This window comes from Lampris incognitus, chromosome 9, assembly GCF_029633865.1.
Source record: "Lampris incognitus isolate fLamInc1 chromosome 9, fLamInc1.hap2, whole genome shotgun sequence".
NCBI classification, from domain to species: domain Eukaryota; kingdom Metazoa; phylum Chordata; class Actinopteri; order Lampriformes; family Lampridae; genus Lampris; species Lampris incognitus.
The window spans coordinates 57928314-57953679 of NC_079219.1; the positions used below are offsets into that span (position 1 = coordinate 57928314).

General features: G+C 46.3%; 2 protein-coding genes across 3 annotated transcripts in view; both read left to right on the top strand.

Annotated features, from left to right (window-relative positions):
• Nucleotides 1-9903, top strand: part of LOC130118606 (meiotic recombination protein REC8 homolog) — a 33846-nt gene extending 23943 nt beyond the window's left edge. Inside the window, exons 10-16 of the mRNA XM_056287047.1 lie at nt 3352-3535; nt 3793-3997; nt 5525-5676; nt 6326-6374; nt 7425-7491; nt 7655-7764; nt 9788-9903. Of these exons, the coding sequence (XP_056143022.1) occupies nt 3352-3535; nt 3793-3997; nt 5525-5676; nt 6326-6374; nt 7425-7491; nt 7655-7764; nt 9788-9903 (883 nt within the window). The remainder of the gene's footprint in view (nt 1-3351; nt 3536-3792; nt 3998-5524; nt 5677-6325; nt 6375-7424; nt 7492-7654; nt 7765-9787) is intronic.
• A 2379-nt stretch (nt 9904-12282) lies between these two features.
• On the top strand, nt 12283-23462 carry LOC130118130 (dual specificity protein kinase CLK2-like). 2 transcript variants are annotated; one of them, XM_056286494.1, is made up of 12 exons: nt 12283-12547; nt 15001-15022; nt 15264-15332; nt 15427-15493; nt 16070-16186; nt 16345-16511; nt 17915-18009; nt 18373-18502; nt 21629-21711; nt 21804-21883; nt 22610-22700; nt 22810-23462. In XM_056286494.1, the coding sequence occupies exons 1-12, from the start codon at nt 12482-12484 to the stop codon at nt 22987-22989; spliced, it is 1167 nt and encodes a 388-aa protein (XP_056142469.1). In that variant the 5' UTR covers nt 12283-12481; the 3' UTR covers nt 22990-23462. The 2 variants fall into 2 exon arrangements, with proteins under 2 accessions (XP_056142469.1, XP_056142468.1); XM_056286493.1 differs by lacking the exon at nt 15001-15022 and having other exon boundaries at nt 15242-15332.
• Nucleotides 23463-25366: the final 1904 nt, after the last annotated feature.

Here is a 25366-nt window from a genome sequence, read left to right on the forward strand (position 1 = left end):
TTCTAACTTTAAGTCATGGGATCCCTTAAAGTTATAAGTTACAATGTGAAAGGTCTTCATAGTCCTATAAAGAGGAAGAAAATCCTTAATCAGTTAAAAGGAGCCAACACTCAGATAGCATTTTTGCAAGAGACCCACTTGTTGGAAATAGAGCATGAGAAGCTAAAAAAATCTTGAGCGGACGAAGTATTTTACTCATCACACCCATCAGGTGGAAAGAGAGGCATATCTATTCTGATACATAGGCAGGTTAATTTTACACAAACTAAAGTCCACAAAGATGCTGAAGGGAGAATTATTCTAGTAAATGGATCTATAGATGGAATACAAGTCTCTTTTATGAACATTTATGCTCCGAATGAGGACGAGCCTGGCTTCATTAGTACAATCTTCACCACAATCCTACAGAACAGCTCTGGTATCTTACTGCTAGGAGGGGATTTCAACTGTGTTATGTCTCAGCTTATGGATAGACAACCTACCTCAAAATCTCCCACTTCTAGAATGAGTAAAATTCTAAGACACTTATCGACAGAGTCAGGTCTGGTGGATGTTTGGAGATGTAAATTCCCTAAAGGTAGAGATTTCACTTTTTACTCCCATAGACATTCATCCTATTCTAGAATTGATTATTTTTTCACCCCCAAAGCAGAACTCCACAGGATAGAAGACATGGAGATTCTACCAATTACTCTATCTGATCATGCACCTCTAGCACTCTCATGGAACATACACTCACCGGCCACTTTATTAGGCACACCTGTCCAACTGCTCGTTAACGCAAATTTCTAATCAGCCAATCACATGGCAGCAACTCAGTACATTTAGGCATGTAAACATGGTCAAGACGATCTGCTGCAGTTCAAACCGAGCATCAGAATGGGGAAGAAAGGTGATTTAAGTGACTTTGAACGTGGCATGGTTGTTGGTGCCAGACGGGCTGGTCTGAGTATTTCAGAAACTGCTGATCTACTGGGATTTTCACGCACAACCATCTCTAGGGTTTACAGAGAATGGTCCAAAAAAGAGAAAATATCCAGTGAGCGGCAGTTCTGTGGGCGAAAATGCCTTGTTAATGCCAGAGGTCAGAGGAGAATGGCCAGACTGGTTCGAGCTGATAGAAAGGCAACAGTAACTCAAATAACCACTCATTACAACTGAGGTATGCAGAAGAGCATCTCTGAACGCACAACACGTCGAACCTTGAGGCAGATGGGCTACAGCAGCAGAAGACCACACCGGGTGCCACTCCTGTCAGCTAAGAACAGGAAACTGAGGCTACAATTCGCACAGGCTCACCAAAATTGGACAATAGAAGATTGGAAAAACGTTGCCTGGTCTGATGAGTCTCGATTTCTGCTGCGACATTCGGATGGTAGGGTCAGAATTTGGCGTCAACAACATGAAAGCATGGATCCATCCTGCCTTGTATCAACGGTTCAGGCTGGTGGTGGTGGTGTAATGGTGTGGGGGATATTTTCTTGGCACACTTTGGGCCCCTTAGTACCAATTGAGCATCGTGTCAACGCCACAGCCTACCTGAGTATTGTTGCTGACCATGTCCATCCCTTTATGACCACAGTGTTCCCATCTTCTGATGGCTACTTCCAGCAGGATAACGCGCCATGTCATAAAGCTCGAATCATCTCAGACTGGTTTCTTGAACATGACAATGAGTTCACTGTACTCAAATGGCCTCCACAGTCACCAGATCCCAATCCAATAGAGCACCTTTGGGATGTGGTGGACCGGGAGATTCGCATCATGGATGTGAAGCCGACAAATCTGCAGCAACTGCGTGATGCTATCATGTCAATATGGACCAAACTCTCTGAGGAATGTTTCCAGTACCTTGTTGAATCCATGCCACGAAGGATTAAGGCAGTTCTGAAGGCAAAAGGGGGTCCAACCCGGTACTAGCAAGGTGTACCTAATAAAGTGGCCAGTGAGTGTAGGTCACAGGCCAACAACTAAACAATGGCGATTAAATGTAACACTTTTAAATGATAAGGAATTTATCTCATTTGTAACAACTGAACTAAACAACTATTTAGATACAAATATCTCGCCCGAAATATCACCTCTCATTCTGTGGGACTGTGCTAAGGCTTATATTAGAGGTCGCGTTATCTCATTTGCAAGTGCGAAAAAAAAGAGAAGGGAAGCAAAACAACATGAATTAGAAGACAAAATAAAACAACTTGAGCAACAACATAAAAGAACACCATCCTCCAATCTACTTAATGCGCTCAAACAAGCGCGAAGAGATTTAAATAGCCTAATCACCGAAAAGATTGAGGGCAACTTAAGGTTCACCAATCAAAAATATTATGAAAATGGTAACAGGGCAAGTAGATTGTTAGCATTAAGACTTAAAAAACAGCAATCATCCAGTGTAGTACAGAAATTAAAGCCTAATAGCTCAACACTTACAAAACCAGATGAGATTTCAGAGTCTTTTGCAGAATTTTATAAATCCCTATACAAAAACACAGACACTTGCACAGATGATAAAGAGTTAGCACAGTTTTTTTCCCTTTTGTTGAATTATCTGTAAACCTTGTGGGTACAGCTGAAAAAATGGAAAAAAAAACAGCAGGAAAATTTGTGAATTTGGTTGTATAAGTTGTGAAATTGAAAAAAACTAAGTTCCAAAAAAAAAATGGTAGGGGGAGGATCTAAGCAGCAGGTGGAGGACCTGAGCTGCCTAACAATATTGCCTAGACGTTTGAGGTGTAGAGGGTCAAAGTGAGACATGGCACCAGTGATCATTCTAGAGAACTGGAGGGTAGGTTCATTATTGGATCTTGAGGTACTAATGTTCTGTCTAATGGCAATAATGTCGTTATTGAAGAATGTAGCGAATTGCTCACATTTTTCGGTGGATAGCATCTCTGATGGGTTTGGAGATGGTGGTTTGATAAGTCGATCAATAGTAGAGAAAAACACTTTTGTTAATATTTTCATTCATGGTTTTAGTGAAAAAAAGACTGTCTGGCCTGTTTAATTTCTTTGTTGTACTTGTTCAGTCTATCCTTGTAAATTTCATGGTGAACCTGAAGTTTAGTCTTTCTCCACTGTTGTTCTGCCTGGCGACACTCTCTCTTAAGCTGCCTAACAACCACTCCATTTCTCCAGGGGGCTTTTTGTTTTTCTGTTTTTAGTTTTAACAGGTGCAATGTTGTCAAAGATATTTCATATTTTTGAATTGAAGTTGTTCGCAAGATCCTCAGTTTGTGATGCCATGAATGGCGACAACTCATTTGCAGTTTCCTGAAAGGTTTCAATTGTATTATTATCAACAAACACACAGATGCACTGACTGCCTTTCTCACTGTCCCGCTGTGTCAGATTGCTGCCCACCACTCCCTCCAGTGAGGAGATCATGATGCTGCCACAGGAGGCGCCAATTCTGCCACCCAGGGAGAGACCCCCAACAGAGGAGGTGACACTAGAGTCTGTATCCCTGCCTTCCCATATTTCTCCAATTGAGGATCAGGAAAGACCAACCAAAAGACCAAGAGCCACATCAACGGTACATGTACAAGTTGTTGTGCTTTGTGTAAGAGAGAGTGTGTGTTTGGGTTCTGGTATTGTAAATTTGACAACAAAAAAAAAAAAAGAAAAAAGATCCTTGAAGCATTGTGATGAATTTGAATTAAATATGAAATGGAAATAACTAACTGGCTTGTGGATCGTCATTGGCTGGGTTAACTAATGAGAAATTAGTATTTCTCCTTACTTCTCTTCTGCTTTCCTTTCCCTACCTCTCCTCTTCCGCTTCCTCTCCAGGATGTACCTGTTCCAGAGGAGATGAGGAGGAGGAGGAGGAGGAGGCGGCAGTTGACCTTCTTCGACCCAGAGACCCAGATATCTGCGGATCAGTTACAGAAGCAGATCAGCAACCCTCTGATTGAGACTAAGCAGCCTGTCTGCTCCCTGCTTCCATCCCACTGGATGCCCCCGGCTGCCAGCCTCCTCAATGAGCCCTGCGTCTGTTAGTAATGTTACCAAAAGCACAGTCATGCACACTCCAAGAGCTGGGTATCAAGAATCGGTTCTGATGTGAAACTGGCTTTAAATTTTCAAGAAATTAATATTTCCTAAAAAAAAAAAGTTAACTTTTAAGTTGTTTATTTAATCCTGAAAGTGTACTTTCAGTCATGCTTGCAAAACAAGTGAAATGCATTTCACATTAAGGGCATGGTCACACGTGCGCGAAATTAACATTGGCAAATATTCACTTCCAGTTCACTTTCATTCTATGCAAGCGAAGGGGCGAATAAAACATTTCGCTTCCAGTGGCGAAGCAAATTCGCATCTTCACTTCGTGGAGTTCTTCTTTGATGAACATTGACAGGCGAATTTGCATATACATAACGTTTTTTTCCCAAACTGTCAATGGTGTTGTAAGTGCTCAACTAATGAGGAGCGGAATATCAACACGGATACATTTTCCTGCAATGCATTAAAACTTTTTTCCTGTATCCATGTTGATATATATATATATATATATATACACACACAGACATACATACACACACACACATACACCTGGAATACTTAATAAGAAAATTAGCACTGGTATTCTAAAGAAATAAAGTATCTAGGTGTAATAATATAACTATAATATTGTAGGGGGATGACCCAACACCCAAATACTACATTGAGATAATAGCTTTTGCTTTGGAAACAGTTTGATTCCCTCCACAACAGTTACAGTTAGTTAGGTTGTTTGTGTAATCTTTATAGAACCAAGCATGAAATGAGGACCAAATCTACCATGATGTGAGTATGTGGTCTGGTCGCTGAACTACCGCCTTCTCTGGTCGGTTGGGGGCGTTTGTTCAGGGGGGAGGGGGAACTGGGGGGAATAGCATGATCCTCCCACGTGCTATGTCCCCCTGGTGAAACTCCTCTGTGTCAGGAGAAAAGAAGTTGTTGGCGATTCCACATGTATTGGAGGAGGCATGTGGTTGTCTGCAGCCCTCCCCGGATCAGCAGATACCCAATTGTATCCAGTCAATTACTCCACTCTTCCAAGCTGTCCCAGTCACTGCTCGGCCTTTATAGAGAGCTCCGATCAAACTGTTTAGAATGAAAATCGGCCGATCAATCGGAATCCCTATGATAAACCTGTCACAAATGAAATTCAGAACTGATTTAGGCCTGACCAGTGTAAGACAAGATCTCTTTTAAGTAAGAAAAATGTAGTGAATGCTGTTTTTAAACTGCATTTGTCATTTACATTTAGTGACTATTCTTTTGTGGTAATCACCAAGCACAAGTTCATATAACCACTTTGTCGTTAGAACGCTACCTCAACTGAGTGCCGCCGTTTTTCAACCTGACACACACTTGGAATTATTTGCAAAACATCAGGCAGTTATTTCTGCAGTTTAACCTGTTGCCATCTAAATCCTACTTCACCCACATCGTGCTTCAACAGAAGTGAAGTGAGTAACCTGTAAAAAAATGTAGGAAAAAAAAACACTCTTAACATTTTGCCCTCGATCAACTTCAGCCTTGCCTGAAGAGCTGCAGTTGCTATGGAGACGAGCTACGACCATCACGCCTCTCTCCGGCTCGGACCTGCAGGTTGGGGAGAGAGGGCCTGAATCAACGGAATCAGAGGAGAGGGAGAGCGCGGAAGAGGTTGCTGGTCCGGAGGTGCAGGTGAGTGAGCCCAGTCTTGAGGAGGTGCGTTGAGGGGATTTGTTGTGTGTTTGGCTCAGGGAGGGATGTGAACAAGGATGCCTCTACAGAGTCACAAAGACAATGATGACAAGACGTGTGTGCGTGTGCGTATTTCCCCTTTTCCACTACATGGTACCGGCTCGACTCGCTTCTGTGTAATTTTCCATTACCGTAACAGTACCCCATCAGTGTAGCTGGTCGTCATAGTGATGCCTGGTTTTCAATTTCAAAATGTATTTTTAAGATAACTCTGCTTCGACCGCTTCGGTACCGGGTGATATCCCATGCGCGCATTGATGACACAGTGACACAAAATGGTGCAGTGACGGGTTTCTCTGACCAATCACAGGTCCGCAGTGGTTTGGGTACCCGCTCCAGTTTTTTTGGAACGTTGAGAAAGGCAGTACCAGAAAAGTGGTAACAGTTACCGAAATGCCGGTACTTTACAGTAATGGAAAACGAAAAAAGGGCGAGTTGAGTCGAGTCGAGCTGAGCTGGTACCATGTAGTGGACTGTGGGCTATGTGCTGTGTTGTCCGATGCTGTGTTCTGTTGTCTTTTCTTGTGGTTTTTTTTTGTTGCTGTGCCTCGCTGTTCCATTGACGTGTCTGGCATATATGTGTGTTTAGGTTTCTAGAGAGTTGGAAGAGTCAGTCCTGCCTCTTCTTGATACATCAGGTAAGAAGTATAGAAAAAACACACACAGTACATAACACAGCTAAAGCAGAGTGGGCTTGCTGGCCCATTTGGGGAAAATCAAAGAAGAGTGAAGATGTCACTTATTTGAGTGATGAAACGTATCTGTCAATAAACGTTGCAGTGGCAGCTGACCAGTAGCCTTCGAATATCAAGAGATGAAAATCTACTTAAACAATGTTAAATATAATGTAGTTGTGTGATGCAAATAATGATGAAATTAAACTGTTTTCAGTCTGTGAGCGCCTGTCGGCAGCATTCAATATTGGTTCAAATGGTATTTGGGTGATTTCTGTCTGAATACATATACTTCCTGGGTGAGTGGAGCCGGCCAAACCATACCTCATGTAAGCCCTCAAACTTGTGGCGAGCAGGTGACCTGAGGCTGCTGTCTGATTGGTTTCTTCAGATCTTCCAGGGGGCGCAGTTCTGTGTCCCCAGACACTCCCACTTTTATTGGCAGTGAATTGGTATTGTTTTATTGTTTTTTGATCTAATGTGATTGGACAATTCTCATGGCTGTCAATCATGTTCACACCCACCACCACGCCTTGTCTCGACTGTCAATCATCCACCGTCTACGAAGCCTGATAAAATCTATAGGCTACGTTGTCCTTCTTAATAACTCAGTGACTGTGTGGACACTAAAGCAGCTGTCAGGTGTGCTGAAACGTATCCAGATGAACTGATTCAACCTTCTTTGATTTTCTTACCTGGATTAATAAGCATGCATCAAGACATTTGGGGAAAAATGACAAATTTATCTGTGTGTGTGTGTGTGTGTGTGTGTGTTTGCTCATCCAGACCAGGCTGTCCCCCGCCTTAGTTCTTACATCAAGGAACTTCCGCCCCTGTCAACCCCAGAGAGTATAGGGTGGGTAAAGCATATAGATGCAGGGTGTGCGTGTGTTTGTCCATGCGTGCGTCCGTCAGTTTTACTGAGGGTAACTGTGTGTGCATGTGTGTGTGTGCATGTGTGTGTGTGTGTGTGTGCATGCTTGCTTGCTTGCAGGCATGTACGTGTGTCACCAGAGACGGTCCTGGAAATGGAGATGGAGGAGGAGATGCCTGAGCATGACATCGATGTCGACCTGCTGAAGTAATGATGGTCCCAGCACACCGTCTTGGCGTATTTCCCTCTCACAGTGCTTCGCTTTGAAAATATTTAATTGAAATGTTGATTTGTAATTCAAAGTATCACTAAAGCATCTAAATTGTCCCCTATGCGACTATGTGTGTGTTTGTGTGTGTGTTTGAGTTAGCATGGTTAAGAGGACGATGCCAGAAGAGGAGGCTGTTGTACTTTTCAGCTCTCTGCTGCCACCACAGGCTGACCGCAGAACTGTCACTAACACCTTTTGGAAGCTTTTAGGTAACCAATTTATGAAAGGTGCCATGTTTTCCTTGCCTTTTTTTTTGTGATTCCCCCCCCTCCCCTTTTCTCCCCCAGTTGTACTTGGCCAATGACCCCGCTGTTCCGAGTCGTCTCGGTTGCTGCTTCACCGCCTCTGCTGATCTGGGGAGGGCTGCAGGCTATCACATGTCTCCTCTGTTACATGTGAAGTTGCCAGCCGCTTCTTTTCACCTGACAGTGAGGGGTTTCGCCAGGGGGATGTAGCGTATGGGAGGATCACGCTATTCCCCCCCCAGTCCACCCCCCCCGAACAGGCGCCCCGACTGACCAGAGGAGGCGCTAGTGCAGTGACCAGGACACATACCCACATCTGGCTTCCCACCCGCAGACACAGCTAATAATGTCTGTAGGGACGCCCGACCAAGCCGGAGGTAACATGGGGATTCGAACTGGCGATCCCTGTGTTGGTAGGCAACAGAAAAGACTGCTACGCTACCCGGACGCCCTTCCTTGCCATTTCTCATGGTGGAAAAATACCTGAAGTGATAAGGCGATCCCCAGCATTGTTTTGCTCTTAATCTGAAAATTTTATTCAGAATTTAGCCCCTTGTGGGGTGCCTTCGTAGCTGAATGGTTAGAGCTCATACCACATGCTCGCAACGTTGTTCGAATCCAGCCGGCAACCTTTGTTACACATCATAACCCTCTCTCCTTTCAATCCCTGACTTATTGCTTCACTGCATTGTCTAATAAAAAAGGTCAAATAACAAAAAAAAGTAATTTTAAAGGGGAAAAAAATGCCCTTTACCACAAAAGTCAGTGGTTAGATAAAGGGATGTTTTGGATTTATTGGCATTTAGAGTTCTGTGCTCAGAAATCTGGATGCTAGTCACAAAAATGAACAGCAGTAAATAGCAACAGCTTTTCAAAACATTTTAAGCCATTATATTTCACGCAAAAAAAATTAACCATCCACAAAACAATCTGACATCTTTCTGGTGCTCAATCCTCCTCTCAGATGACTGTCGCTTGGAGCTACTTTTTGTTGAATGACACTTGTATATTACTACACACTGGAGCCTGTTTGCAATGCAAAGAAGAGAACTGAGCATCAGAGATAGGTGATAGATACTGTTGATTTATGTATGGTTAACTTTTTTTTCCATATTTTATTATGTCTTAAAAAGTTTTTATTAGCTGGCCCTGTTTGTTGCTGGTCATTTTTGTGCCCTCTCGCAGTGATTAGCAGCCAGGTCTCTGACCACACAACTCACTGACCAAGATCATCTCCATGCAATGATAACACCGTTGGGGCAGTGCGGTGGGACAGTGGTTAGCGCGGTCGCCTCACAGCAAGAAGATCCTGGGTTCGAGCCCCGGGGTAGTCCAACCTTGGGGGTCATCCCAGGTCGTCCTCTGTGTGGAGTTTGCATGTTCTCCTCGTGTCTGTGTGGGTTTCCTCTGGGTGCTCTGGTTTCCTCCCACAGTCCAAAGACATGTAGGTCAGGTGACTCGGCTATACTAAATTGTCCCTAGGTGTGAATGTGTGTGTGTGTGTGTGTGTGTGTGTGTGTGTGAGTGAGTGAGCCCTGTGTGTGATGGCCTGGTGGTCTGTCCAGGGTGTCTCCCCGCCTGCCGCCCAATGACTGCTAGGATAGGCTCCAGCATCCCCACGACCCTGAGAGCAGGATAAGCGGTTCGGATAATGGAATGGATAACACCGTTGAGTAACTCATACCCACTTGTCTCAATAAATCCGAACTATCCCTTTAAAAAGAAACCCCAGGGTGACTTATTGGCATCGTAGGTGTTTGTAATTACCAAATGACCTCAGCACAGGCTCACAGATCTGTTGTGGAAGTGGAGAGAACTGAATGAGACTGCTGGTTTAAATGTACTCTTACTTTACGACTGGAACTGTGAAAAGATAATTGGTGTTATCTGCTTTTACTGTGTTCAGTCCTTAATGAATACTTAGATTGTGTGTGTGTGTGTGTGTGTGTGTGTGTGTGTGTGTGTGCGTGTGCGTGTGCGTGTGAAGAGAGTATAGAGGCCAGGAAGCTGTGCGTGAAGCAGGATGAGCCTTACGGCAATATCTGGATTTCACCTGGATCCAGATATGAAGAGACGGTGTCAGATCACGGGACCAGCTCATAAGAACTCCAGTCCCCTGCGAGCCGTCTCCTCAGCACAGCTGTTCACTCTCACAGCACACTCCCTGGCTCTCATCACAAGGTTCAGGTTTTTCCATCTCTGTTGCAGTCGGAGACGCTGTATTCACACGGCATCACACACTTTTTGATGCTCTATGTAAGATCATTTCCTTTCTGAGTATTTCACTTTGTTTCTGATGGTGCCACAATTTGCACTCAGCCATGTTGGAAATCTCGTTTGTCAAAACGAGTTCCATTTGATGTTTTTATGAATATTTGAGAAAGTGTTGTTTAACATTTTGTTGCTAAGTTAATGTCTCTGGCCGAGGAGACCAGAAGAATTGACTCTGCCTTTTAAATGCTGCTGCTGGACACGTTTTAATATGTTTTCCTCTGATCTTATCTGGCGCGGACGTAAAATGTACATGTCATTGTTCACTTGACCTGAGTTTGAACGGCAGAATAAAAAGTCAGTTTTTAAATGAGATTTTGAATTTTTGATTTTTGATTTTGAGGTACTTCATTAATCCCCGTGGGGAAATTCTTCCTCTGCATTTAACCCATCCTGGCTGTGTAGTGAGGAGCAGTGGGCAGCCGCCGTGCAGCGCCCGGAGACCAGCTCCCGTTCTTCTTGCCATACCTTGGTCAGGGGCACAGACAAGAGTATTAGCCCTAACATGCATGTCCCTCCGCCCCCCCCTCCCTCCAATTGTATCTGGCCAATCGCCCCACTCTTCCGAGCCATCCCGGTCGCTGTTCCACCCCCTCTGCTGATCCAGGGAGGACTGCAGACTACCACATGCTTCCTCCGATACATGTGGAGTCGCCAGCCGCTTCTCTTCACCTGACAGTGAGGAGTTTTACCAAGGGTACATAGCACGTGGGAGGATCACGCTATCCCCCCAGTTCCCCTTCCCCCCGAACAGGCGCCCCGACCGACCAGAGGAGGCGCTAGTGCAGTGACCAGGACACACACCCACAAACGGTTTCCCACCCGCAGACACGGCCAATTTTGTCTGTAGGGATGCCCGACCAAGCCGGAGGCAACACGGGGATTCGAACTGGGATCCCCATGTTGGTAGGCAACGGAATAGACCGCCACGCTACCCGGACACCCCCCACACGCATGTCTTTTTGATGGTGGGGGAAACCGGAGCACCCGGAGAAAACCCACCGCAGACACAGGGAGAACATGGAAACGCTACACAAAGGATGACCTGGGATGACCCCCTGAGGTTGGACAACCCCAGGGTTTGAACCCCAGGACCTTCTTGCTGTGAGGCGACAGCGCTAACCACTGCACCACTGTGCCGCCCAATTATGTTGGTTTAGATGACAATGAACACCTCACCACTGGTTATTTACTCATTCTCTTATCCAAATCAGGGTCATGAGCGGTCAGGGTACGGGACTGTCCCAGCAGTTATTGGGCAGAAGGCATGGAGACACACTGGACAAGAAACGAGTCCATCAAAGGGCTCACACATACAGTCACTTACACAACATTCATACAGTACCTATGGGTACCTTAAGAGTCTAATAGTTAATATGTATGACATCAGACTGTGGAGGGAAACTGATGGAAGTATGAGGAGAAAACTGCACCCTGCTCATAGAAGGCCCAGAATCAAACCCGTGACCCTCTAGTGACATGTTAACCATGGTCGCTAGAGGGTCGTGGGTTTGATCCCTGATTTAAATGTTAATGTCAGCTATTAGATCTGTCAATTATTCATGTCAAGAAACCTTCTCTGATGAAGAGGTCCCTGCAACGTGTAGGACAGCACAGATGTGGCAGAACTTATCATGGCGGTTAAGGAGGTGAGTAAAAGAAGGCAGAAACTGGAGCTCTACCCCCTCCGTCCCCTCCGCCCTCTTCATCCCCCCTCCACACACACACACACCCACACTCACACCGTGTTGCTGCCCTGGCCACATCTTGTCCACTTTCTTGTGAAGACTTTCCCAGGGGGAGGTGTGACCAAAGGTTATTATTAGCATCTGTCTCGGCCCTCTCTCTCTCTCTCTCTCTCTCTCTCTCTCTCTCTCTCTCTCTCTCTCTCTCCTGCTCCCTCTTTCTCCTACTCACTCCCTCTCTCCCTCTCTCCACCCCTCCACCTTCTCCCCTCTTTTCCTCATTTCTGTCCTCTCTTTGTGTCTGTCTGTCGCTTTTGGTTTCCATCTTGTTACTTTACTTCAGCTGGGCTACTTGTTTGTTTTTGTTTTTTCTCTCCCCCCATGTGGTTGATTTTCAAATGCTTTTGTTGCTCATGAGTGTATTTTTTCATTTATTTTTTATTTTCCATGGTTGCCCTGTCTTCATTTGATTTTACTTGTGCGTGTGTGTGTGTCACAGTTGTCCATGTCCTCCTCCTTTGTTTTTCCTGTCGGCGGTCAGAGTTTTACCCCCCCCCCCGTGTCCTTTCCACTTATCTCCCAGTTCCCGTCCCCTATTGCCCTCCACCTACTTTTCCTCTTTCTCTCGTTTATTCGCTTCTCCCCTCCTCTGCTCCCTAAACTTGCTCCAACCTCTCTCCACCATTTTCTGTTGCCCTCTTTGCCCAGCTGTGTGATTTTGCATAATGGGAAAGACAGGGTTGTACTCTCTGTATAAGAGCTTTCTGGACTGTATTTGCCTTTGCCTGTCTGTGAGTATCTCTCTCGCCTGTGGTGTGTTTGCATGTGAGTGTGTGAGTGTGTTTGTTTACTCGTCTATCATTGCTGGTACTTTCCTACTTATACATAAGCCATTCTCTTCTTCCCTCTGCACCGTTTGGCTTTGATCAGTAAACATATGTATAGACCTAAGCTCCGTTTCACTTCGTAGGCTGGCTTATGCATCATGCATTCAACGACACGTTTGTTTTCAAGGACCTTAACCTCCAGTCTGTCTGCACGGCAGATGAAATTCCAGCATGAACGGCCAACATTCACAGTGCAGTGTGTATATTTATAGGTGTATGTGTGCATGTGTGTGCATGAACGTATTTGCAGAATGCATGTTTATATGTCGGTGTTTATACTGTATATATGTGCCATGTGTCTCGCAGGCCATGGCTGTAGGGTGCGGGCATGCCGTAGTCTTCTCTAAGCCCCTGTCCTGCAGCAATTGCCTCCTCAGCACTTGCTTGGCTTCTGATATTAATAACAGTCTCAGCATGCGGGTGGAAATAGAGCCCCGACTCCTTCACAGAGGCCAAGAAGTCACTTGACATTTCTTATTTAACCCCTTTTAGAATCAGCCCCAGGGCACTGGGATTAACCGCCCCAAATGAGCTCATAACCTTAGAGGAGGTTTTATCGAGACAGTGCTGAGTCTTGAGTTTTTAAGAAATTATTTATACGGGAGAAAGAGAGAGAGAGAGCTGTCTTGGGATAGTGACAGTGGTGTTTATATACACCCATCAGCCAAAGCATTAAAACCACCTGCCTAATATCCTGTAGGTCCCCCTCGTGCCACCAAAACAGCTCTTACCCATTGAGGCATGGACTCCACGAGTCCTCTGAAGGTATCCTCTGGTATCTGGCACCAAGATGTTAGCAGCAGATCCTTTAAGTCCTGTAAGTTGCAAGGTGGCCTTGTTTCAGCCTTGTTTTTCCAGCACATCCCACAGATGCTCAATTGGATTGAGATCTGGGGAATTTGGAGGCCAAGGCAACACCTTGAACTCTTTGTCATGTTCCTCAAAACATTCCTGAACAACGTGTGCAGTGTGGCAGGGCACATTATCCTGCTGAAATAGGCCCCTGCCATCAGGCAATACTGTTACCATGAAGGGGTGTACCCAGTCTGTAACAATGTTTAGGTAGGTGGCACGTGTGAAAGTAACATCCACATGAATGCCAGGACCCAAGGTTTCCCAGCAGAACATTACCCAGAGCACCACACTGCCTCCGCCGGCTTGCCTTCTTCCCATAGTGCATCCTTGTGCCATCTCTTCCCCACATAAGCAACACACACACACCCGGCTGGCCACATGATGTAAAAGAAAATGTGATTTATCAGACCGGGCACCTTCTTCCATTGCTCCATAGTCCAGTTCTGATACTCATGTGCCCATTGTAGGTGTTTTCGGCAGTGGACAGGGGTCATCATGGGCACTCTGACTGGTCTGCAGCTACACAGCCCCATACGCAGCAAGCTGTGATGCACTGTGTTCTGAAACCTGTCCATCATAGCCAGCATTAACTTTTTACCCAATTTGAGCCACAGTAGCATTTTTTGGGGGGGCTTTTTTCTCTCTTTTTCTCCCCAGCTGTATCTGTCCAATTACCCCACTCTTCCGAGCCTTCCCAATCGCTGCCCCACCCCCTCTACTGATCCGGAGAGGGCTGCAGACTACCACATGCTTCCTCCGATACATGTGAAGTCACCAGCCACTTCTTTTCACCTGACAGTGAGGACTTTTGCCAAGGGGACGTAGCACGTGGGAGGATGGCGCTATTCTCCCCAGTTCCCCCTCCCCCCCGAACAGCTGCCCCGACAGACCAGAAGAGGTGCTAGTGCAGTGACCAGGACACATACCCACATGCGGCTTCCCACCCGCAGACATGGCCAATTGTGTCTGTAGGGATGCCCGACCAAGCCGGAGGTAACACGGGGATGCGATCCAGTAAGCCCCCTGTTGGTAGGCAATGGAACAGACTGCCGCGCCACCTGGACGCCCTACAGTAGCTCTTCTGTGGGATTGGACCAGACAGGTTAGCCTTTGCTCCCCACGTGCATCAATGAGCCTTGGGCCCCCCATGACCCTGTCACTGGTTCACCTGTTGTCCTTCCTTGGAACACTTTTGGTAGGTACTGACCACCGCATACCAGGAACACCTCACAAGACCTGCTGTTTTGGAGATGGTCTGACCCAGTCGCCTAGCCATCACAAGTTGGCTTTTGTCAAAGTTGCTCAGATCCTTATGCTTGCCCATTTTTCCTGCTTCTAAGACACAAGTTTCAAGAACTGTCTGTTCACTTGCTGCCTAATATGTCCCACCCCTTGATAGGCGCCATTGTAACGCGATAATCGATGTTATTCACTTTAATGTTTGGGCTGATCGGTGTGTGTGTGTGTGTGTGTGTGTGTGTGTACATGTGCATGTGCTTCAGCACAGATCTATTTGTGTTGAATGTGCATGCGTCGATTAGAGAGAGAGGTCAATGCAGCTTTACTGACGACCTTTGCCCTATTAGGTCCACAGGTCAGTTGTCACTCATTTCCAGACATTCTTGTTCTTAGACTGTGATTGGACAGCGCAGAACGGGGTGGCGATAGATCGATCCTGCTGCTGATTTCCTCTCTTCCTCTTCTCCCTCATCTGTCATCCCTTTGGTTGACCCCTGACCCCAGCGGAGCAGCAGCGAAGCTCCAGGCGACAATAGGAGAGACGCCGACAATGGTCACCTGATCTACAAAAGCGGGGACATCATACAAGACAGATGTGGGTCTCACTTCACCTGACAGTCTTTGGCACGTATCATATTGACATCACATTTGTTCTGTTCTAACTGTTTCACCATCGACGTTTCCCACAGATGAGATAGTCAACACTTTAGGCGAGGGAACATTTGGGAAGGTGGTGCGATGTGTGGACCACAGAAGGTAAATGGCTAAATTTAACAAAGAAAGTTGGAACGATGTATAGTGTATACCCAGATAGCATCCGATGTAGGCCACCTCAAACAATGATGCGGAACTGATGGCCTTCTTCTGGCCCTGACAAAATGGATGTGAGCCTGAAGTGGCCCACATGTATAATAGCAAATATGGCCCTAATATGCCAAACCAAATCTGGGCCTTTTTTGGCAAAGATGCGATGCTCTCAGCAACATGTAATCTGGGTGTGACCCTGAAGTGTCCCGTGTGGTAAATGGTGAATATGGCCCAAATATCACAAAATAAATATGGGCCACCATTGGCAAATGTGGCACATGCGGCATTGCTATGGCTTGGTTCTGGCCCAGATCTGGCAAACAGGAGCGGCCCGCCCAAGTGCCATCATTCCACACGGTATGTGGGCCGGATGAAAGTGTCGGGTGTGGGACGGGTCCGGCCCACAGCAATTTTGCTATCTGGGTATGCATGTGCATAGTTTCAGAGTGATTTTTATTCGTGATAAAGAACAAAAACAAAAGACAGTGAAGTTCAGCCTCTGCTTTTTAATGCTTACACGCGCAGAGGGGGATTGTCCACGGCTCTGAAGATCATTAAGAACCTGGAGAGATATAGGGAGGCCGCAAAACTTGAAATCAACGTGCTGGAGGAGATAAGTGAGAAAGACCCGCACAGCAAACAGTGAGTATTACATTTTGAATTAACAGACAGCACTAGCTGAGTCTCTGCAGTATTATTAACTGCTTTGTAGGCGTTCCTCCCTTTCCATCTTGTGCACTTTGTTTCTTTTCACCTCTTTTTTCTTATCCATGCCTGTCCCCTCTGTCTTATTCCACAAGTCTGTTCGTACAGATGTTGGACTGGTTCAACTATTATGGCCATGTGTGCATCTCCTTTGAGCTACTATCTCTCAGCACCTTTGACTTCCTGAAAGAGAACAACTTCCTGCCCTACCCGATTGATCAGATCCGCCACATGGCCTACCAGATCTGCCATGCAGTCAACTGTGAGTCCAGTACACATCGTTCGCTTTCTTATCCCCGTGAATCGATGTCATTGATGACAGAGGGCATGTTGCTCAACAGGTCAACAGGTCCATGTATCGTAAAGTCTTTTGTTTTGTTTTTTACAGCAGAAAGCTCAAGTGTTAGAGAGGAGAGTTGAAAATAGAGGGTTGCTGTTTTGAAAATACTGAATCGAATTCAGGGGGGCAGCCCGGGTACTGCCGCAGCCAGGACGCGAACCCGGATCTGCTGCACCACAGGCGACAATGTTAACCAGTCGACAAAAGGGTCCGACCCGTTAGCTAAGAGCTAGCGAGTTTATTCGTCCATGATCGTTAACGTAGTTGCCCGTGGTGCAGGAGACACGGGTTCGCATCCCAGCTGTGGTGGTACCCGGGCTTCCCCCCGAATTCGCTACATTGGTGTCAGAAATGGGATGGGGAGACCTTGAGGCCATCGGAAGCGCGTGCACCCAGAGACATGAGGGAGCTGATATGCTGAAGGAGAGGGTAGTGTAATGTGCATGGATAAATAGACTCGCTAGCCCTTGGCTAAGGAGTCGGACTCTTTACTCAACTGGTTAACGTAGTCATCTGTGGTGCAGGAGACACAGGTTCGCGTCCTGGCTGTGGCGGTTCCCGGCTGCCCCCCCGAATTCGCTACAATAAGTTGGTGGCACCTGGGTGGTGTGGCGGTCAATTTCATTGCCTACCAACACGGGGATTGCCGGTTCAAATCCCCTTGTTACCTCCGGCTTGGTCAGTCGTCCCTACAGACACAGTTGGCTGTGTCTGCGGGTGGGAAGCCGGATGTGGGTATGTCTCCTGGCTGCTGCACTAGCGCCTCCTCTGGTCGGTCGGGGTGCCTGTTCAGGGGGGAGGGAGAACTGCAGAGAATAGCGTGATTTCCCTCCCAAGTGCTACGTCCCCCTGGTGAAACTCCTTACTGTCAGGTGAAAAGAAGCGGCTGGTGACTCCACATGTATCAGAGGAGGCATGTGGTAGTCTGCAGCCCTCCCCGGATCGGCAGAGGGGATGGAGCAGCGACCGGGGCGGCTCGGAAGAGTGGGGTAATTGGCCAAGTACAACTGGGCAGAAAAATGGGGGAGGTTAAAAAAAAAAGAAGCAGAAGTGTGTCAGTGTGATGTGACAGAACATTGGGGAACATATTCCCCTTTTCAGTCACTCTCAGTGACTCGGTGTGTTTTACCACAACCCTTAATAGTCCTTAAATCAACAGAATTTCTCTGTATTTAAAATCTTCAATTTTGACCAGAAGAGGGCGTATACTGTCTCCTTTAAATCGATTCTCTCTCTCTCTCTCTCTCTCTCTCTCTCTCTCTCTCTCTCTCTCTCTCTCTCTCTCTCTCTCTCTCTCTCTCTCTCTCTCTCTCTTTCTGCTGCAGTTCTCCATGACAACAAGCTGACTCACACAGACCTGAAGCCAGAGAATATCCTCTTTGTCAACTCTGACTACACCCTCACATACAACGCTGAGAAGGTTAGCAAGGAGTGGCAGCCAAAACAAGAGGGGCAGGAGGGGCGAGGCAATTCAGGGCGGATGAGCAGGGATTAATGCATGAAAAAGAGGGGTAGATTACTTGATGGTCCATTTGTATGCAAATTTTTACTCTCTGCATAACCCCCAGCATCACCCTTATGCATGTCATTTCATATGCACCCCATGCTCTATGCATATATGCATGGACCATCCGTCCTCATCTCTATGGACCGATGGTTGTGTTTGTTGTCGACCTTTTCAGTGATATGATTGTACAAAATCGATTTATTTAATGAAAAAAATGTCCAAACCCCACCACCTTCTTCACCCATCTTCCCCTCATTTCCTTTCTTCCTCCTTTAGAAATGTGATGAGAAGAGAGTCAAAGATACTGCGGTGCGGCTGGTTGACTTTGGCAGCGCCACCTTTGACCATGAACACCACTCGGTCGTCATCTCCACACGTCACTACCGCGCCCCAGAGGTCATACTAGGTGAGAAATGCCGATTTTGATGGACGAGACCAGTGGTCCATTTTGGAGGGGGGGGGGGGGATTGTAAAATCTTGTAAAAAATGTTGCAAATTCTTTTTGCAATTTTTTTTTTGGTCAACGCGACAACTAGCCTGCTACACACTACAAATCAGCCTCAAAAAGGTGCTGGTAAAAGCAAAATAAAAAGAGATAGGAGCTTCCGCACCCTTCAAAAAGTTAAAGAGGTCATATCATGCATTTTGTGTTCTTCCCTTCCCGTCAGTGTGTTATATAGCTGGTGATGTGCATGGAAAACGTCTGCAGTTACAAAGCCCAAAGTCCACACCAAAGTGAGTTATTCTCTCCAACAGAAAACACTGCCTGAAACGCCTCTTTTGTAGTCCAGCGTTTTCTTCCGTTACTTATCATTACATTGCCATGTAACACATTTTCGTAATGCCTGCCTAGCGGCTACCTTTGTCCACCCTCGAACAAAGTTAGGTATAGCGGAGGCAGAAGGACTCAAACAAAGTTAGGTTGAAAGGAGGCCGGGAAGCGTTTGATTAGTATTGTAGCAAATTCAGGGGGCAGCCGGGAACCGCCGCAGCTGGGACGCGAACCCGGGTCGCTCGCACCACGGGTGACTGCGCTAACCAGTCAACTAAAGGGTGCGAGCCGGGTTCGCGTCCCAGCTGCGGCGGTTCCCGGCTGCCCCCCAAATTTGCTACATTGGTGGCAGCGGTGGGGTGGTGAGACCGTGAGGCCATCGGAAGCGTGTGCGTCCAGAAGCGTGAGGAAGCTGGTATGCTGAAGTTGAGGCAGCCACACTCATCCTGAGTCAACACCGTCATTCAAGGCCAAATGTGGGCCGTAAGATAACTGGAGATGTGGGCCATATTTGGGCCAAAGATTCTTTGCTATCTGGGTTTACTAGCTACGTAAACCTTTATTTCCTGACAGCAGACGTTTTCCACTTCAGTCGGCATTTTAGTGCATTTCCCATATGTACACCGATTAACAGGGGCATATATAGAAAATTTTTTTCATATGGCTTGTGATTGAAAGACTAAATCCCCCATTATGTCACACTGTAAGCAGGTAATGAGTGTAATATTTACCAGAGTCCTCCTGCTGTAAACCTGGGGTGCTGCAGATGTTCGTGCTGTCCACGCTCATATTCCAGATCATATTCGGGTGCCAACATGGAAGGATAGATTTGAGAAGTTGCCATTTCCAATCAAGAATGAGAAGTTATGTTGGGTTGATAGTTTGCTTACAGAACTGGCACCGGGTGCTGCCTCCCGGCGACCTTCCGGAAATTGGCCAATCAGAAGAAAGCGGGCCTTTGGGAAGGGGAGCCCGACCAAGACTGTCATTATGGCCGTTTTGGATTTTCAAAGTTTAATAACTTTGTGATCAGAATTCTCCTAAAATTGCATGTATTTGCATTAAAATGAGTTTTAGATCAATCGCACAAAAAAGTTATGATAAGATCTACCTAAAATGACCACGGATGGTCAATATAACCGTCTCCCAATTTGCACGTCATCGTGTGCGTCATGTCAGTATTTATGACGTGTGTTGGTCGCATCATTTCTTTTGTTGAAGTTCGTTGCTCTGTCCTAGAAACACACTAGCGTTCTCCAGTGCAGAGAAATAGTCTAAACTTGATTTTTGATTATTGCCTACATGTCTGGTTACGGACGCCATTTCAGACGCACCATGACTACCACCGAGGCGTTGCAGTATTTACAGGCATTGGACAGTGGCCATTTTAAATTGTTTGAAAAATAGTATTAAAGTTGTTAACATTTTAATTTTGGTGTCAGTTAGTTTCATAACAGACATACTAACATATGTAATGCATTAATATCTCAATTGGGCATTCAAGTATAGAGTTTAAAAACTGGCAGTCATTTTGACCGCCCATAGTGGTTTCGGGTAGGAGGTAAATCCCGGTCGTTCTGGTGTTAAAGAAGGAACAACCCAGACAGCCTGTTGCAGACAGGAGGAAGTGAGGGGCTGCAAAAGGGCCAGTATAAGATAAGTAAGGATTTTTTTTTTTTAACTGTGAATCATGCAAAGCTACTCTACTGCAGTAAAAATAATAAAATTATAGAGCTGGAATGAGCATGATATGGCCACTTTAATGCAAACAATTTTTTCGTCAAATTTCGAAGAGGGTTGGTGGGATCAGGCGGGGGGAGGGGAGGAGATGCTGCAAAAAAACGAAACCCACAATCGCCCTTTAAACTGGAGCCCCCTAGACCTACGTATTCTCAACCATTGAAGATTTTCTTACACCAAGTGTGTTTAAAATCTATTTGTGAGCTCAGAAAATAAAAAATATGAGTGGTTTTATGCTTTAGTTTTATTGTTAGACTCCCCTTTTGTTTATATTATGACACAGCATTATTTTTCTAGTAATTCAAAATTCATTGCACTTTTGACTTTGTCAAGAATTGATTTTATTACATTAATCATTCTTTACAATTTGCTAAAGATGATAAGATTTTCATTGGGAATGATGAAGAAGGACAGGATTAGGAACGAGTATATTACAGGGACAGCTCAGGTTGGACGGTTTGGAGACAAAGCAAGAGAGGCAAGATTGAGATGGTTTGGACAAGTGTGGAGGAGAGATGCTGGGTATATTGGGGGAAGGATGCTGAATATGGAGCTACCAGGGAAGAGGAGAAGAGGAAGGCCAAAGAGGAGGTTTATGGATGTGGTGAGGGAGGACTTGCAGGTGGCTGTTGTGACAGAGGAAGATGCAAAGGACAGGAAGAGATGGAAACGGATGATCCACTGTGGCGCCCCCTAACGGGAGCAGCCAAAAGTAGTAGTAGTAGTTTCATTCTTTACAATGTCCACAAAACATTGATATGAATAAAACGTACATATCAATACATACTTATGGTATATTACATAGTGCCATTAATGTACCAAAGGAGACAGAAAGAGGGGGATAGCGGTTTTACATTAGCTTGTTTTTTTGTCAACTTGTGTAACGGGGATGGGGTGTTGCATCGTCTTACATCCCCCCTCAAATCGACCACTGGATGAGACTAACCAAGAATTGTCAACAAACATGCTTATTTTGAATTTTGACCCCAACCACCACAACCCCACCCCTCTTTCCCATAGAACTGGGCTGGAGTCACCCGTGTGATGTGTGGAGTATTGGCTGCATCCTGTTTGAATACTACCAAGGCTTCACGATGTACCAGGTAGAACATGTGTGTTTTTTTTTTAATGACCATTACGTTTAACTGGTCTCGTCTTCGTTTGAGGTTTAACTGTGTCTCTGTGTTCAACTCAGACTCATGACAACAAGGAGCATCTCGCCATGATGGAGAGGATACAGGGGCCTCTCCCGCAGAGGATGATCCACAGAAGCAGGTAATTGTGCCCCATAGATAGTGGCCCACACACACACACGCTTGCTTGCTTGCGGGTTGTCCATCATATCCGATGATGACCGTCTCCTATTTGCGAGTCCTTTGGTGGCTTAATAGTCCAATCCTGAATGCACAGTTGTGGTTGCAGACCGGGCATGTAAAAGTGGTGCTGTGGGTGGGGGTGTGGGGGTAACTCTGCGAGCATGCCTCTTCGCATGCTTTGCTACATGGTGTTGTGTGTGCGCTGGTTTTCCACATACTTCACTCCCTGTGAGACGTGGGAGTGCCAGATGGTGCGGCAGGAGGCAAGTTCCTCCAAAGAAGAGGGGTTGATCTGGCATCTTCATTTTGTCTTTGAAACACTTCTTCTGGCCACCAGCAGTGTGTTGACCAAGGTGTAGTTGGCCGTAGAGGACTTTACGTGAGAGTCGTTGGCTAAGCCACCTGAGTTGATGGTGGTTTCGGGTAGACTCCATGCTGCAACTGCCTGCCCGCTCCAACACCTCTGTGTGTGGCTCTGTCCTCCCAAGTAATGCTGAGGATCCTCTGGAGACATCTCACATGGAAGGCCTCCAGGCTTCTGAGATGGTGGCTGTAGATGGTCCATGCCTCTCATCCATACAGTAGTGTGGAGATACACACTGCTCTGTAAACAAGCACCCACACACACACCCACACACACACACACACACACACCATCATTTTGGATTTTTTTCCCACATCCCAGGAAACAGAGGTATTTTTGCTGTGAGCGTCTGGACTGGAATGAGAACTCCAAGGCGGGACACTACGTCAAAGCCAAATGTAAACCGTTAAAGGTGAGTTGAAGCAGGAGCAAACATTTAACGTTGACTACTGTCCACAGCATCTGACTCTTCATGTGCTAATCAGTGTGTTGTTTTTTTCCTCTCCTCCAACGTTTGTCAGAACTACGTGCTGTCAAAGGGGATGGATCACTCTCAGTTCTTTGATCTGCTGCAGAAGATGTTGGAGTACGAGCCCCCCAAGCGAATCTCTCTCTCCTCTGCCCTTTGTCATCCGTTTTTTCTGCCTCTTCATTGTCAGACGGGATGCACCCAGGGCTGGGGCAGCACCCGTGACACCTGAAGATGATCCTGGCTCTCGAATCTAGAAGCAAACGGAATGAAGTCATAACGCTAATATCCGTTTGTCTAAACACACCATCATTCAATATCTGACATTTAGAGGATCCCTCTTGTACAAATACTCTTATTTTGCTGAGCGAGGACTGGAGTGAAAGTAGTACGAGTTTGTGACGAGGTTCAGGACGGTGTGATGGGAGGGCATGTTGGAAAACGGCAATTTGGGCACGTGGAACGATTTGTTAGCAATCTAGCAAAGCACAGCACTCAGTCAGTGAAGGTCCCCATTTTCTGGGGTTTCTTGATGCATTTCACAACCACTAATAATCCCTACGAAGAGCGAGAAGAGAGCAATAGTTCCCAGCTGTCTGGTTAGCAACTATACCCATCATCCATGGTCAAGACTTCCCCTCCCAGACAGCATCCGGATGTGGGCCACCTCAGGCAATGATGCGGCACTGATGGCCTTCTGGCCCTGACAAAATGGATGTGAGCCTGAAGTGGCCCACTTGTATTATAGCAAATATGGCCCAAATATGCCAACTCAGATGTGGGCCTCTTTTGGCAAAGATGCGGTGCTTTCGGCAACATGTAATTTGGATGTGACCCTGAAGTGTCCCGTGTGGTAAATGGTGAATATGGCCCAAATATCACAAAATAAATATGGGCCACCTTTGGCAAATATGTGGCACATGCGGTTTTGCTATGGCTTGGTTCTGGCCCAGATCTGGCAAACGGGAGCGGACCGCCCAAGTGCCATCATTCCACACGGTATGTGGGCCGGATGAAAGTGGCTGGTGTGGGTTCGGGCCACAGCAATTTTGCTATCTGGGATGGCTTCTCTCTGCCTGTTGAAACACACACACACACACGCATGCACGCACACATGCACGCACACACAAACAGCCCTTTTTCGTCTACCTCCTCCTATCTCACTGTTCCTCTCTTAATCTCCTCGGTTGCGCTCTTTTGTTCTGTTCATAGCCGAGTCGTGTCTGAGGGCTTAAGGAAGCAGGGTATGTTAAGCAGGCAGGATGTGTTAAGCAGGCAGGATGTGTTAAGGAGGCAGGGTGTGTTATCGGACAAATCACGGTGCTTTATCGCTACTTCAGCCAAATCGGTGCTGTGCTTGAGAAAAGGACGGGAATTCTGGAAATAGGATTGCATTCGCATAGGGACATGTTGAAGGATTGGCGAGGAAAGGAAAGGAACAGAAATAAGAAAGAAAAAAGGAAATGGAATAAAAAGAAAAGAGAGAAAAGACGAAGACGTGACAGCATCTTTTTTTTTCCACACGGTATCTGTTTTTTATAATATGTTTGTAAGGTATTGTTTAAGTTATTATTAAGTTCAATAAACCGAACTCTTTCACTCTGGTTCCAGTGTGAGACTAACTTCATGCCCAATGAAAGAATGGTCTATACACGCCCATCATACAACTCCTCACATAGGCCAGGATGTGGTCCGGTCTTGATTGAGTGCGGCTTAGTGGGGGGGGGGAGGTGGTGTCACATGGTCACAAGGGGGAAAAAGGGGAAGGACCTACCAGAGCCCAGAAGGGGGGGGGGCTCGGGAAGCCTGGAATTAAAAGTTTGTTTTGGTTTGCAAATTTTTATTTCTAACTTATTAGTGACATAACTTCAGTTAAAACTGGCTCAATACATCGGTTGAGGGACTTAAAGAAAATAGTGGAGGCTCTCTGAGGCCCCTCTCACCCCTTACAAAAGGGGCAAAATGGTTCAGCCCACCCCTCACGAGCATCTCTCAGTAGAGCTCATCTAGTCCTGTCATCTAGTCCTGTCGCGAGTGACGGCTGATACAAGCACGAACACAGTCATGTCTTTCCCAAAGAAAGCAAAATCTGGATTCCAGAAAAGAAAAGAAAGGGAGAGAAGGCAAAGTGGGGGAAAACAACTGTTAAGTAATATCTTCCAAAAGAAAGGTGAGCTAGGAGTTTTTAAAAGAAAGGTGAGCTAGGATAGGTGTGCAAAGATGTGCAAGATAAGTTAGGCTAAGTTAGGTTAAAACAGATTAATGTACTGTGATTGTAAATACTATACAGTACGCTAGAACTCAAACAAGTGACGCGTGAGAGACAAAAGAGGGAAGGGGCCCACAGAGACTGCTTATGTATAGGGCCCAGAATTTTGTGTGACACCCCTGAAAAGGCTGTGTGAGTGTATGTGCTCTCCAGCCTTTCTCTCCTCAGACTTCCTCTCCTCCACCTTCCTCTCCTCAAGACTTCCCCTCCTCAGCCTTCCCCTCCTCAGTCTTCCTCTCCTCAGCCTTCCCCTACTCAGCCTTCCTCTCCTCAGCCTTCCTCTCCTCTGTCTTCCTCTCCTCAGCCTTCCCCCACTCGGCCTTCCCCTCCTCAGCCTTCC